General features: G+C 43.3%; 1 protein-coding gene across 8 annotated transcripts in view; it reads left to right on the top strand.

Annotated features, from left to right (window-relative positions):
- The window catches only part of PKNOX2 (PBX/knotted 1 homeobox 2), a 91,043-nt gene that overhangs the window by 73,405 nt on the left and 1,946 nt on the right, over window positions 1–15,692 (top strand). For all 8 annotated transcript variants that reach the window (XM_053963393.1, XM_053963387.1, XM_053963388.1 and 5 more), the window contains 7 exons: window positions 608–779; window positions 4,019–4,207; window positions 10,651–10,783; window positions 10,861–10,958; window positions 12,758–12,877; window positions 14,567–14,643; window positions 15,157–15,335. In XM_053963393.1, coding sequence (XP_053819368.1) covers window positions 608–779; window positions 4,019–4,207; window positions 10,651–10,783; window positions 10,861–10,958; window positions 12,758–12,877; window positions 14,567–14,643; window positions 15,157–15,335 — 968 coding nt within the window. The remainder of the gene's footprint in view (window positions 1–607; window positions 780–4,018; window positions 4,208–10,650; window positions 10,784–10,860; window positions 10,959–12,757; window positions 12,878–14,566; window positions 14,644–15,156; window positions 15,336–15,692) is intronic.

Below are 15,692 nucleotides of genomic sequence, written 5' to 3'. Positions count from 1 at the left end.
TGGATGATGGATGGATGGATGGATGGGATGGATGGATGGATGGATGGATGGATGATGGATGGAGGGATGGATGGATGGATGATGGATGGATGGATGGATGGGATGGATGGATGGATGGATGGATGGATGGATGGATGGATGGATGATGGATGGATGGATGGATGGATGGATGGATGGATGATGGATGGATGGATGGATGGATGGATGGATGGATGGATGATGGATGATGGATGGATGGATGATGGATGATGGATGGATGATGGATGGATGATGGATGATGGATGGATGGATGGATGGATGGATGGATGGATGATGGATGGATGCAGGGGGATGGATGGATGGATGATGGATGGATGGATGGATGGATGGATGATGGATGGATGATGGATGGATGATGGATGGATGGATGGATGGATGATGGATGGATGGATGGATAATGGATGGATGGATGGATGGATGGATGGATGATGGATGGATGGATGGATGTTGGATGGATGGATGGATGGATGGATGGATGATGGATGGATGATGGATGGATGGATGGGTAAAGATGGACATGGGGCCTCAACCAGTGGGCGTTATGGGTGGTCTCCTTTGTCCTCTGCAGGCACCCGCTGTTCCCACTGCTGACGTTGCTCTTTGAGAAGTGCGAGCAGGCGACGCAGGGCTCTGAGTGCATCACCTCGGCCAGCTTCGATGTCGACATCGAGAACTTTGTCCACCAGCAGGAGCAGGAGCACAAGCCCTTCTTCAGTGACGACCCCGAGCTGGACAACCTGGTATAGGCAGCTGGGGCTTGGCAGATGATTTTTGGGGGGTGTTGAAAAGGTAGGGGGTGAGGAAGAAATGAAGATCTACCACCATGTCTCTGGGCTCTGTAGTGCTGGTCATCTTGGCAATGCTTCCCACAGACCTTGTGAGACCTTCTTCAGGACCTTCTCTGAGACATTTTCCAGAAGATTCCTCTGTAAGAACAACCCCCCTGCCCCCTTTTGGCTCATTGTCCCACACAACCTCCATGGGGTCAATGAAGTTCCTAAAAACAGCTGAGGTCGCTGGCTGGTTTGTGCCCCAACACTTGCAGTCCTTGTAGGAATTACTGCTCCTCAGTGCGACGTGCAGTAGTGTCAGCATGCTCGTCTGGCACCATCTGGTTTGGAGTGTCATGGCCAGCTCATGTCCCAGAAGCAGGGCAGAATGATAACTTTTTCCATAAAAACAGTTTTTTTCAACAGTTTGGAACACTTGGACCAGTTTTGGTGGATTCCTTGCCAGATCAACTCAAATTTCCTCCTGCATCCATTGCTACTGGATGGTGCCTCAGAAGACTCCGCTTTGGATTTGTCTTGTGTGGACCTCAGGAGATATCCCCAAATCCCGTTAATCTGTCCAGAGAGCATCCAAACGTGGTCTCCATGGCAAACATGTGGGTAGACAAGCTCGTGGCACTGTCCTGATGCTCCACAAGCAGATTTTCAAGGTCTGAAGAGGGAATTCTGTGCACCTCTGATGATGCAAACAGCAAAACACCTTCCCTGAGGGGTTATGTGTCCCCTGGGACTTGTAGCAGAGGGATTTCCATCCCAAAAAAGAAGCAAAATCAGGCAATTCACAGGCTCCTTTTTCTAAGTTTTGCAGATGTCAAGGAGGTGATTTTGAATGATGACATATCATAAAGGGAAGAACTAGCAAAACTCATATAGGTGCAAGAACTACTGTTTTTTTTTAAAAAAAAAAGCAAGAGAGGATTTCAAGGTGAAGTAAAATCCCACATGTTTGTGCCTGATTTCAGCTTGTGGAAAAGAGTTTTTTAACATCCCTAAACTAAGAGTCTGTGGAATGCCCTCCAAAAAATTTGCAGGCCAGGCAAAGCCCCTTTTGCATATTGCTAAACCCATTTTGCAATAACATGTAGTCAAGAACAGAAATTGCTCTGGGACAAGCAATCAAAAAAACCCAAAAATAAACCCAATAACCCAACCAATGTTTTGGATTATTTCCATTTTTGGACTGAACAAATGCTGAGGTGCATCAATAAACCCCCATTGCATTAAATTGCATAAAAATGAGTGTAATGGTCTAGCAGGAGGCGAGAAATGGAGCCAGGTGAAGAAAAAAAAATGTAAAATTTTGGGAAAGGAAAACCTATTTCTGTACATACAAAGATGAAACATCACCAGCAAATAGTCAGTGCAGGAAATGTATCCACACTGCCTATTTTCAGGTTTTGTGTGATTCCTAAAAAAAGACCCCACATCACACCAGTGATGGTTTTTAGGCATATTCTGAAGCAACTCTTGTTGCTAAGGTAAATTTGGCCATGGGCAGTTGGATTGAACCCACTGATCCCATGTATAGCCTTACATCACTTGATGCATTCACATTCATACATTTCTGTATCTGTTGCAATGTCTTTCTATGTATCTCTATCTCTGTTTATCTGGGTTTGCCCTAGTTCTAGTACATAGCTGGATGAGTATTTTCTATCCAATGCCCAGAACTCCACAAAAAAAGGAGGAGCCATGCCCCTCAGTGTGGGTAACCTGCATCAAGACAGAGGATGATGCTGGAGAAGCACATTCCTGTTGGTGGGAGGCAGTAGGAGAAGGGAATTTTGGGTTAAAAAGACTTGCAGTGCTCAAAACTCAACATTTCAACCTGCTCTTGAGCTGACACTTTCCCCCTGTTTACGTTGTCCTTTTTTTTTTTTTTGTTGTTGTTATTTTTTGGGTTTTGTTTTTTCTTATTTATTAACGCCACCCGTCTGCCAGAAATTGGTGATGGCACAGCAGGGCTGAAAAGGCCAGTGGCATTAGCTATCATTAGAATAAGAGTCATGTATTCCTCGCTGCCAAGATGCACATAATTAGAAATTAGAAAAAGGTCAGATCTCACCATTATCAACTCAATCAGCTGCCGAGTGCCACACAGTCAATTAATTCAGCATCTGTATTTTTTACAACCCCGCGCACGTACGCCATCGGACTGTAACTCTTTATCCGGACAGATATACGACGCAGCGGAGCAGGGACATAAAATGAGACCCTAAGCAAATGAGCTGAGATAATTGAGAGATTTATTTTTTTACATATATGTGTCAGGTCTTCTTGCCTTTGCCCTTGAATATTGACTTTCATGGCCAGTGAGCCCTGGGAGGATGCGGAAATCCTGGGCACGACACCTCCACCTTGCGCTTTGCCTGTGTCAACTGCCGAGGAGGGAAAAAAAAGAACAGAAACAAAAGAAAAAAAGAAAGAAAGAAAAAGCGCTAAATAAAAGATTTTTCCAGCCTCAACCCATCATCCCTGTTGTTCACCAACCAAAAATTCACTTTCTCTGTCATGGAACTACCACTGGAGCTTGGCCCTGGATTTTTCAGGATGTTTCCCAACCATGGCAACTTGCAGTTTGTAAAGATGACCACTAAAATTTGCAAGTTAAAAACACTCTTTGAAATGCAAAGACGCTTTGTTACATAAAACCGGATTTATTGCCCCGGAGTGAATAGCTGAAATTTTATATATTATGCAAGATTTCAAACAGCGGCTGTAAAACTTAAGGTTTCAGCTCGGTGAGAGGAATGTTTTATGTGTAAATTTTTTAAGGTTTATGGGGTACGTTTTAATGAGGCCCAGGCTTTGCACCAGCAACAGCTCACGGCTGAGTTGCAGCCCCGTAATCTTGTTAGAAGAAGTGGCCTCCAGAGAATAACCAAACACTTTTCAACAACGAGGGGTTTGGCTTGTACTTCTTTTTGGGGGGGCATGGGGAGCAATTCCCATGAAGGCAATGGTGAATTTGGTGAATTTTTTCCTCATGGATCTCAGCGTTATGATTGATGAGCAAGGGAAAGGAATGCAGATATGCAGAGGGATGGGCTCTGGGATGGGTTTTGGGCAAGAATATTCATTTCTTGTGCGTGTTGAGAAAGGAAATTAATTTCACTCTGTTGTAGGGGATCAGTTCTACGATAGATTTTGGAGGAGAATATTGATTTTAACTTTGTGCCCTTGCGTAGATGGTGAAGGCGATCCAGGTGCTGCGCATCCACCTCCTGGAGCTGGAGAAGGTCAACGAGTTGTGCAAGGACTTTTGCAACCGTTACATCACCTGCCTCAAAACCAAGATGCACAGCGACAACCTACTCAGGAACGACCTGGGGGGGCCCTACTCCCCCAACCCCTCCTCCATCAGCCTCCACCCCCAGGTAATGCCTTCAAATTCCTCTCTAATAACCATTGTTGCACTTTGGCCAACGGGGAGTTGCCAACAAGGTTTCAGACTTGCTCTGCAAGAGTTGTGGCCTCCTGAAAAGTCATCGGAGTCCATCCCCAAGAATGAAAAAAAAAATCCTGTGCCTTGCTCATAGAGTGCAATAAATGATGTTGCGGTGACTTTTTTCCCTTTATTTTAAATTTTGTTATGTCCTTTTTTCATGGGTTGGCAGAGCTGTAACCCAAATGTTTGTGGCTCTGCAAGAGAGAGAGTGAAGGACTCCTGAACTCTAATGCTGCAGCAATTAAATGTGAGGGCAAGGGAGCTGTGCGAGTGTATGGGAATATAAACAAGAAAGTTGCATTTTTTAATGAAAAAATGCTATTTATTGGCAGGAAGGAGAGAAACATCAGGATTTGCTCTACTGCTTCTTTCTCACTTTGTTTTTTTAGGCAGCTCAAAGTATTTTTGGGTCTCAGGTAACCCTTTCTGGCTTTGCTGCTCCTTTTTGTGTCTGAGCAGATCTTGCAGGTCTCCCCCAGCACGATCAACATTCCCTTTGCTTCTTCTTTTGCATAATTTGGATTTTAGCTGGGAGAAGAAGACAATTGGTGCCTCAGAGATAGTGGAAGAGTACAAGGAAATAAATGCCTGAGAACGGCAGAAATATCAGCTGAAGTAGCCAAAAGAAGTTGAACCTTGGTGGCTTTTGGGGCAAAATAAAGGACTGTAACTCAATTTTCAGAAAAGAAACTGCCCATGGGTTGGGGTTTTCATGTGCATCTGCAGTGCAGGGAAAAAATCTTGGCTGGTTGCATCCCAAAAAACCTTGATGCTAGATTGTGTTCCCCTAGAGCATTTCTCTCTCTTGGGCGCTTGGTTTTTGGGGTAGAAAAATTGAATTTAGGGTTGCACAATCCCACCAGGAAAAAGCTGCAGCAAACCCAAAATAACCTAGGCAGCTCCTGGAGCTCTCCCTAAAAAGGAGGCAGGTGGTGGAGCCTTCTTAAGGCTTTTGAGGCATCATTAAGGTGGCGGAAAGGAAAAAATTCTATTTTTTAGCAGCTCAGCTCCAGGAGCTGCAGAGTTTGAAGCTCCCAACATGATGAGGGAAAAGCCCCCCCAGAAAAGTTCAGTTTCTTGTTTAGGTTCCCTGAAAGCACCGAACCACTTAATCATTGATCTAAGAAACCCCATCCTCACTCTATATTCTAATAATCTCTAGAAATAGACTTATTATCCCTTCGCTGCTTTATGGAAGCATTCCTTATGATCAAAATTAGCAAGACACTTGCATAAAAGAGAACAATAATTGCTCAACGAGCATCTCGTTTGTAATTTATTAGTTTCTATTATTGTGCATTGCCATGGCAACAGCTCACATCCCGGGTGATGAGAGAGATGTTAGATATGAGCCGACAAAGCTCCTGGTCCCAGCAAATGGAGATGCACGTTTTTTATCAGTAATTTTCATGAAAATAATAAGTGAGGGAGTTAATGAGATGGAAAGCCGTCCTGTGGCTATTGTGAATTTTTTCCCCTCCTTCCTTTTTTTTTTTTTTTTTTTTTAAGTGTTGATCTAATTAGAATGCATCGGTCAGGAAAAGTAATGAGGATTTAGTGTCTCACAAAGAGGTGGGGATCATATCAGAAAATTAGCACAAGTCTTTGGAAAATAATCAGGCCCATGGAGAGGTACCAAGCGCTTCTGATTCCTGGAAACCCGGAGATGCTGACATTTCCCTTCTGGGCCAGACTTGAAAGTTGAGGAATTCAAGTGAGGATTTGGAGGCAGTTGTGAAATAAATGGGAACAAATCCAGGAAAGACCCAAGTGGAGGGGAAATGTTGGCTCAGCCCCTGAGGGATTTTCAGCAGGTGGAGCTGAAATATTCACAGTGATGGACCACGACAGAGCCACCATCTCGTCTGGTCATGGGATAAGGATGACAGACCAGACAACACAATGGCAAATATTTTCCAACTACAACATGTCAAGTGCTTGAGTGCTTCAACTCATTGAGTATACTTGAGTTTGCATGGATAAAAAAGGGTCGAAATGCTCTATATCCATCAGTTGAGTTTTAGAGGCTAAGGATGCTCCAGAGAGCTGAAAAATCATGGGATTGGTGTTTAAAAAATGGCAAGTGGGGTGATTTCTCTGATTTTTGGCCTGTTGGTTTCATGCTGAGGGGAGGTACAAAAGCAAATAGGCCATTAATTCAGGATTAAAAAAAAAATCTAAATAAAGAAATGTAATTAGCATCAATGAAGGAGGTTTCTCAGCAAATAGGTTTTCTTAGGGTTTGGAAGGAGTGTCAATCATTTTGTGTTGAGATACACCAAGTTGGTCATAAAAGTGAAACATTTCAGGTTTTGGCTAAGTTTTTTTACCACAGGACATGTTTAAAAAATTATGGACACACAATAACAAGGATATCAACCACAACTGGGAAAACAATGTCTGGACCTGTCAAAATGTCATCACAGGACAATCTGTTGGATTTCCCTGGTGTATCCAAAAAGGATGGTCCTTAGCCTGCTGCTATTTCTGCTTTCTAAGATGGAAAATGCAGGAATTTTGGGAGATGCAAAATGCCTGAGGTGATGGGAAGATGAGAGAACACTCAGGCAAGGTGTTTTGACTGTTGCTGAAATCTTCTCGTGTCGCCAAGTCCAGACATGATTCCTGGTGTTGGCCAAGTTTGGGTGACAAGTCTGGGGCTTTCCCATGAGTCTTCCCTGAACTTTCATTACCTTACAAAGATTTTTGTCCCCTCTTTTCCCCATTGCTTCCTCGTTTTGTGCTTTGCTTTGTCTTGTGATTCAGTTGTTGCCTCTTTGTCTTGCAAGTCCACCAAGCAATCAATTCCTCTTCTATTTTTGTTGGTTGCTTTTCACTTGGCTTCATTCTTCTACCTCAAGTCCTCATTGGGCCCTTTTTAGCCCTCTCCCTTTATTTAATGAGTACTTTTTTAGCTTTTTCTGACCACGGTGGGAGAGGGGAAATCCTTCTTTCATGGAAGAGGGAAAAAAACAATTTAAATCAATGCTTAACTTCAACTTTCCTTTGACATCAAAGGGGTCCTCATTGTTCTCCAATTGCAAGAAAAAATCAGTTGCAAAACCAATCACATTGGGAACCACAGCGCTGCCAGGGACATTTAAATGGAATCAAATTTTGGTTTTTTTCAGCTCTCGTTTGAGATTGGCAGTGGTTGAATGGGCATTTTCAGGACAGCATTTCTTCCTCTCAGATTACTTCTCCACAGAATCACGGAATGGTGTGGGTTGGAAGGGACCTTAAAGCACATCTTGTTCCAGCCCCCTGCCGTGGGCAGGGACACCTTCCACTGGCCCAAGCTGCTGGTGGCTGGAAGTGGACAGTTGGTTTGCAGTGCTTCTCTACATAGATCTTAATTTATGCAAGTTTGCCCTGTGATCAGCCCTGGATTTCTCTTTATTTAAAGCCAACTTTTTTTCTCATCTCCATGCACCCATCCATTCACAAAGGAGCCTTATGAATTCTCATACATGGCTTTGAGTTTGGCCAGCTCTTTCTTGGCAAACCCATGGGTTTCTTTTTCTTTCTCCAACTAATCCCAATTTCCCCCAGCACAATTTTCAGAGTTAGGATGAGACAGACATTTTGACACATGGTGTACCACCCAAAAACAAATGTCTGTGTCATAAAGCACAAGGGTAAGGAGAGCAGCTCAAGTAGCACTGAATTTTAGCACTTTCTTACAGTTTGGCACTTGGACACTTTCCTAATTGTAAGAAAGGGATTTTTCTGTGTTATGTCTCAGATCTTTTTATTCATGACTTTTAACTGGGAGAAATCTTGTTTTGCTGTTGATCAGTGCTGAGATGTGGGTCTGCAGAGACACCTAGTGATTCATTTTTTTCCACACTCAGATTTCAAAATTGCCAAAACCATTTCAACTTGAGGGTGGTGCAGCACCAGCACAGGGTGCCCAGAGCAGCTGTGGCTGCCCCTGGATCCCTGGAAGTGTCCAAGGCCAGGCTGGATGGGGCTTGGAGCAACCTGGGATAGTGGGAGATGTCCCTGCCCATGGCAGGGGGTGGAGCAAAATGAGCTTTAAGTTCCCTTTCAACCCAAACCATTCTGTGATTCCATGAACTTCCTAGAGTCTCAAAATATAAAATATATAAAATATTTTCTACTGCAGCAAAACTGCCAAGCGTAACAGAATTTGGCTGACATTTGCAATCTGAGGCAATTGGTATGCAAAATATATTTTTTTAAATCTTCTTGGAGATATCTCTCTATATTTATTTGAAGGTGGAGCCTTCACTTCCATTGGGTCACTTTGGTTTCACAGTTCTGTTGCAGAAAGACCATTAATTCCTTTAATAACTCTTTCTAATAATTACCAATATTCTGCCTTCTTGGACACCAGTGAGATGGTGTTTTGGGAGAGTTTTCCTCTACACCACAAAAACAAAGGCCATTTTTTTCATCACAAAATACTGTTGAAAATGGCTTTGACCACTGTATCTGGAAACAGTAGATTCTTCTCCCGTTTTCTGATATTCCAAATTGCTTCTTCCCAATGCACTTCCAAAAATGGTGTTCTGGATGCCCTTCTTTAGGAAAAATCATGGAAAAACAAGGCAGGGAAGAAAAGCTAGAAGTCTTCAACTGGTCCAAACTTCTGGTTGCACCTGGCCATATCCAACTGCTATTTGATGTTCTCCTGGACCAAATTGTTTTTTTATAAATATTTCCACCGTGTTTATCAGCTGGATCCTTTGCCAGGGCCAAATCCAAGAATGTGCAAGAGAGATTGATTTTTGCTCTCTATATCCTGAGAGATATTAATTTCTCAAACTGAAAACTACATCCCCCAGAAGACTGGAGGTGGGGAAGGAATACTAAAAAAAAGTACAAGTATTTTACAGTCATATTTGCATTTTTAAAATTAATTCAGCTATGGAAAGGAATGTCTGGGAAGCGAATGAAAAATTCACAGCAATTGCAGCAAAATTTCCGGATAAGAAAAATAACAAAAGTAACTTGTGGCAGAGGCATTGGGTCCAACATTTTGGAAATGGCATCACAAGGAGGGGAAAGTGCCATAAGGGGGTTTTAATGGCAAAAGCATGACATTTATTGAGAATGATGGCACAGGCAAAGCAGTGGTGATCGATGGGGGAAAAGTTACATGAATGTGATGGGGAGAAGGGGGAAAAGGGGAACAGAGCTCAGGTTTCCCCCCCAAGCAATGGGAAATGCATTGAAGGGGACACAGAGCACCCCAACTCCCCATGGGACAGCACAGCCAGGTCTCGATGTGACATGGATGGATCTGGTGCAGGGTCCATCTCGGGAGTTCTTTCACCTGGAGAAAGGGAGCTGCAGCTTTTCCCACCCTGAGCACATTTTCTTGGTTGGCTTTTCCGGTGTCATTGCACATTTCTAATCCAGAGAAGTTCTCTTTTCTTGACCCAAATAATAGGATTCTTGAAGAAATGCATCAAAATGTAGGAAAAATGAATTAAAAGGTGAAAAAAAAATCCCCTTTGTTGACATTATGTTCAACACTTTGAGAGCCAGCTGGACACCAGGGAAGTGATGCAGAATGGGAACATCAATAGAAAAGGGACAAAAAAATAAGTGCAGTTTTATTTCCATTCCAGTTGGTTGAATTGGAGAGATGCAGTTATATTTGGTTTATTTTAAAATGATCATTTTATCAATATTGCCAATATTATTTGCAAAATCCTGCCCGTGTGGAAGCTTGGGATACATTGCCCCATATTCCCTCAGGTTTGGCACTCCTCCCTTCCCAAAATGTCACACTAAATACTCAAATGGTCATTTAAATATTGAAATAAATAATCAAATAATCATCCCATTTGGGGTCTTTTGGTGGTTGCTCCAGAGATGGGCCTTAAAGTAAAATTACAGCTTTTGGCTCAAAAAATTGCCCATTTTTGTGAGAAATTAGCTTAAAGCTGCAAGGAATGATATCAATGGGGTTATATTATTATTAACTTCATTTTTTTACTCTGAGGGAAACCGTGGTGCTCACTCTGAATTTTAGCAAAGGTTGCATCATTCAGTTCCAGTCAAAGAACCAAAAAAAGAGAAATGCTTAGAAAGAAAAGGATAAAAGAAATTCCTTTAGGTCCCTTATGATCTTTTTTTCCCCTTTCATATTTTTTTTATGGAAAAGAGTGACTGCACAAAGAAAAGAAGTTTGGGGAAGACGCTAAATGGGGACTTTGTAGAGCACAAACCCTTATTTTTCCATCTTTTTTTTCTTTGCGCTTGCAACAAACTGAAAAATCACATTTCCTGCGATTTTTCCTGTCGAACCACCAAAAAAAAAAAAAGAAAATTGTAGGGGGGATAAAAAATGATATGTCCATGCTAAAATTCACGGGTTTGGTGTTTTCTTTTGTGCAGGAGATGCTGCAGAGCTCTCCAGCAGCGCTGCCGCCAGCCTCCAACCCCCCGCCGGGCATCGTGGTGCCCGCGGCCACGCTGCCCCCAGGCAACCTGGCCATGGGCACTGGCAGCAGCTCGCCCGCCGTGCCAGGTAGGACCGCAGGGGAGGTGGTGGGCAGGTGGAAATTTGGGGGTTTGGGTACCCCCACGTGTGTTTTTCTGCCGCAGGTGGAGCCTTGTACCAGCCCGTGACGATGGTGACGTCGCAGGGCCAGGTCCTCGCCCAAGCCATCACCCCTGGTGCCCTGCAGATCCCCAATGCCCAGGTAAAGCCTTCCCAGCTCCAGTTTTAGCCAAAACTTTGCACTGCAGCAGGCAGGACCCCCCTCCATTTCTCCATAAATTCAATCCTTGGAGTACCTTAAATTTAATTAGCAAGAAACGTTGATTAAACCCATCTGCCAGGTGCCTTTGGGGTACCTAACAAATTATAGCCATGACCTAAGAAGTTATAACAATGCTTATATTATTGTTATAAAATATTACAACGCATAATAATAATGTACATAATATTATTTAGTGCAATGTAGAACATGTAGCCATATCTGTTATTTGTAATGTGTGATAGAATGTGCTATTTTATTCTGTATGCTTTATTATATGTGTGTATATATAAATATATATATATACTGTGCATTGTACATAGTGCATATTCTATACTCTATATTAATAATTATATATAGGATATTAGATAGATAGATAGATAGATAGATAGATAGATAGATGATAGGTATTATTGCTGATATTATTGTTGATATATATATTGACAGATATTATTGCTGATATATTATAGATCTGGGATCACTGGTATTGCCTGTCCAGCACAGCAATCATGGCACTTGTGGGAAAGGCTCATTTTTTAGGTCTTCCTTTCTGAATTTGGGGATATTTTTCAGCCATTTGCTCTGGTTTTATTCTTTTTTTTTTATTCCTGACATTGCAATGAGTTATGCAATGATCCCTGCATTCTCACAGTGAGACAATGATTTGGAGCAGAGCTGGATTTATTAGCACAGCTTGTCCATGAGCTCTTCCCAACCCCAGGAATTTGGAAAAAAAAACCCCATCAATTTCTGTAACACTGGTTCCTGGGGGCAGGGCAGCAGAGATTCACCCCCATTATTCCTGAAATGCCCCATTTTAATTGCAGGAGCCTCTTCTGAAGCAATCAATAAGCAGCATTTTGAAAAGGGGTGGCACCTCCCTGGCAGGTTTTTTTTGCCTGTGCAATGCTTAAAAATTTTCTTTCTATAATATTTCTCCATTGCAGGTTTAAATCTTGCAGCAAAACCCTCTGTGGTGGGAAAAACATGTGCACAGGGAATATTGGGGCAGGGAGAGAGCCTGGACAAGCACCTTCGGATGCTCTTCCTGTGCCACTGGCATGATTTATTCAGCTGGAGCCCAGGGGAATCACAGGGACCTGCTGGCCTGATGTTTAATTCATCCAGGAGAAGTGTTTTGATGAAGACTTGAGGAAAAAAAATCCCTTTTTAACTCAAGTGCTTAGATTTCAGTTCGGTTCCTGAATCCTCATTAAAACTCCTCTTGCAGCAAGATGCTTCTTTTTCATTTCTGGGGGGCAAAAAGCAAATTTTGGCTCAATGGGCATCTCCTTCCTTGTGGTGAAAATCAGCTGGGTGAGGAACATGGGTTTGCAAGGGACTGGTGAGGGGCAGGGGTTTTTTAACTTTCAGTTGAGAAAAATAATCCTTTTATGAGGTTTGGGTTTTTTTTTTTTTTACTTTATTTTTTCAGGTAAAAGTGTTTTTCTCCTAAAGCATACATTGAAATTGGCCATGGTGTCATCACTACACTCCCCAACAGTGCCATTACCCCTTGCAAGGCAATTGACAAAAAAAATTGAGATAAAAAACACAGATCCTGGGAGAAAAATCTGCATTTCTGCAGATTTGATGGAGCAGGAAATGGGTTTTGGATGCTCCTATAAGAGCCAGGTTTTTTTCACTCATCCCACTCCCATTTTGGGTTGGTTTTGCTCATTTTTTGGGTTGCCCATCATCATTTTCAGCCAGTTCTCTCCCCATTCCTTTTCCCCTGACAGGTGAACCTGGATCTCACCTCCCTCCTTGATGGTGAGGACAAGAAGTCCAAGAACAAACGGGGCGTCCTGCCCAAACACGCCACCAACATCATGCGCTCATGGCTCTTCCAGCATCTCATGGTGAGCACCACAGCCACCAAAACACCCTGAAAGATGGGAAAAAAGGACAAAAAGCCCAGAAATTCTCAAATCCAGGTGGTGGTTTGCCTGAATTTGTGTTTGGAGGTGCAGAGTGGTTTGTATTTTGGGAATGACCATTGTCACTGCAGGTGGGAAAAAATATTCCCTTAAGGCAAGAAGAAGAACACAAATCTAGAAGGGGACTCCTGTGATTTTTTGAAGATGGATAATTGAGCATTTTTTTGCAGCTAACAGCTCCAAAAATATCCTTTTCTAGCAAGCTGGAATGTGAGAGCTGCTCACAGGTAGGGTTGTAGCACATCAGCCATCAGTCAAAACACAGAATTGCAAAATCACCCTGTTTTGGGGGATTGGAGATGGAAGATGGAGGGAGCTGAGATGCAAACTGGATATTTTTGTGCATGAAGAGTTCTCTCTCATCAGCAGGGCTGGGAGAAGGGCAAAAAGCCAAAAATCCCACATTTTTTCCTGCATAATTCAGCCAAGAAATCACTTGGAAACTGGTTGCAAAGATTGGCTCTCCAGGAAGACAGAGTGGTGGGAGATCCCCAAGGCATCAGTAATGCAGAAGGTAACAGCTCCAAGGAGCAACTTGTGGAAAAATCAGCCAGGACATGAAGCAGCAGCAGGTTGGGAACTTCCCAGCCCTTTTTTTTAAATGGAAAATTCTGGATTTATTGCAATGAGGAGAAAAACATTGCTGTGTCGTGTATCACTTGTGTTTCTGGAAGGCACAACTGCAGATTTGAGGGCACAAAAAAGACTTTAAATACCAGAAACTGCAAAGCAATTTTCTTCCTGGTGACAGGAGAACCTCAGTTAGTTTAAGATTTCCAAAATGAAATTGAAAAAAAGGAAAAAAAATTCTTCTGCTCACAGCCCGGTCCTTGTGGTCAGAAGAAATTTGGGTTTCCTGATGAGATTTCTCCATCTGGTGTCAGAGATGATGCAGTTTTTAAACAAAAATGCTCATCATTGTTCTGGAAGTTTTGGGGCACCAGGAGGAGGAAAGAATGCTGAAAATAACACACCAAAATTGGGATATTTCTGCCCAAAAAAACGCCATTTTTAACCACTGAGACCCCAGTGGGAAGTGAATCTTCAGTGTGCATTGACTTTGGGTGGTGTTGTCAAGGAAATCACAGTTTTGGGGGCTAAGAGCGGAAAAGCAAGTCATGGTAATTGGGGCTTGGGGCTCCAAAACATGGCATGTGGGGCTGCTTTAATAATAATTTCATTTCTGGGGTTGGAAAAGAGCATTTTTGCACAGTTGGAAGGAGGTTGCTGAAGCTTTCGGTGCTGGTGGTTCCCAGTGCAGATGTTTCAGGGTGTTTCATTGGTGCCTCTGATAATAAAGCAGCAAAAAACTGCTTTTGAAGCACAAATCTCATGTTTACCAACAACCACCACTGGAAAATTGCTAGAGTTAAAAAAAAAAACCAAGAACATTTTCCTTCAAGGAAAGCATTTGATGGAAAGACCTAAATGCACCCAAGGAAATCTTGATGCTCTTGAACGCCACCCTTCAATCTTGCATTCAGCAAATGCAAGAAGCCACCAAATTTAGGGTGGGGAAAAAAAAAGGCAGGTTTTCATTATTTTTCACTCAGGGATGATGTCTTGCATGCAGGGATGCAATCCTGCTACCCCATCTCTCTTTTTTCCCAGCACCCCTACCCCACAGAGGATGAGAAGAGGCAAATCGCCGCCCAGACCAACCTGACCCTCTTGCAAGTCAACAACTGGTGAGCAGATACTGGTGGCCCACTCAGTCATTTTGCTGGCTTTAGGACCTTTCCCACCCTGTTTTGGTGCTGTATAATGCTTTTGGTGGGGTAACGTGGGTGGTTAAGGCTGATTCTTGGTGTGTCCTGCACAGGGCCAGGAGCTGGACTCAATGATCCTGGTGAGTCCTTCCAACTCAGCATAGTCTGTGATTTTGTGACTCTGGGATTTCTGGGAGATGAGCTCAGTTTTGTTTAGTCTCAGCACTGGTTTGCAAGGTCTCAGTGCCCTCTCCTGGCAAATCCAATGTGCAGCATTCTCCTGACTCACTGGGAAAAACTAATGCAGAGCTATAATGTGCCACAGGCAAATAAAAAAAACAAAAAAACAACCCAGCTTTTTGAACCATGAACCTGCTTTCTTAAAGTGTTATTATTGTATTGCAATCCACTGATTTGCTCTAATGTTGTTTAAACTCGGTGTTGGTGTGACAACTCTTACTCATTCCAGTGCTCTCTCTTTCCCACGGAAAGGTTCATAAACGCCCGGCGGCGCATCCTGCAGCCGATGCTGGATGCCAGCAACCCGGACCCAGCCCCCAAAGCCAAGAAAATCAAATCCCAGCACCGGCCCACGCAGCGGTTCTGGCCCAACTCCATCGCCGCCGGCGTCCTGCAGCAGCAGGGTGGCAATGCAGGGACAAATCCTGATGGTAAGGACAAGCCCCAGTGGCCCCTGCCCTTCCTGGAAGGAGTGGCCATGCATTAATTATGGCCTTCATTGGTAATTTCTAGAGCACTTTATTGAGCTGTGGGGAAACACAAGAGGTGCAAGAAGGTCCTTCCAGTTGGCCACCAGGATGATGATCACCCACTATGGGGCATGGCTTGGGTCATCTCCTGAGGAGCTGGGGAAGGGAGGGAGGGGAGACATGGAAAGATGGAGATGAGAAGACAGATTGAGACAAAATGGGAAGAGAGAAGATGAAGAGAAAATAGATGATGAAAATGAAGAGAAGAATAGAGAAGATGATGACGATGAAGAGAGATGATGAACGAAGAAGAGATGA

The sequence above is a fragment of the Vidua chalybeata genome, chromosome 23 (genome assembly GCF_026979565.1).
Source record: "Vidua chalybeata isolate OUT-0048 chromosome 23, bVidCha1 merged haplotype, whole genome shotgun sequence".
Lineage (NCBI taxonomy): Eukaryota > Metazoa > Chordata > Aves > Passeriformes > Viduidae > Vidua > Vidua chalybeata.
The sequence above is the reverse complement of the archived record's forward strand: the minus strand, read 5'-3'. Positions and strand labels throughout refer to the sequence as shown.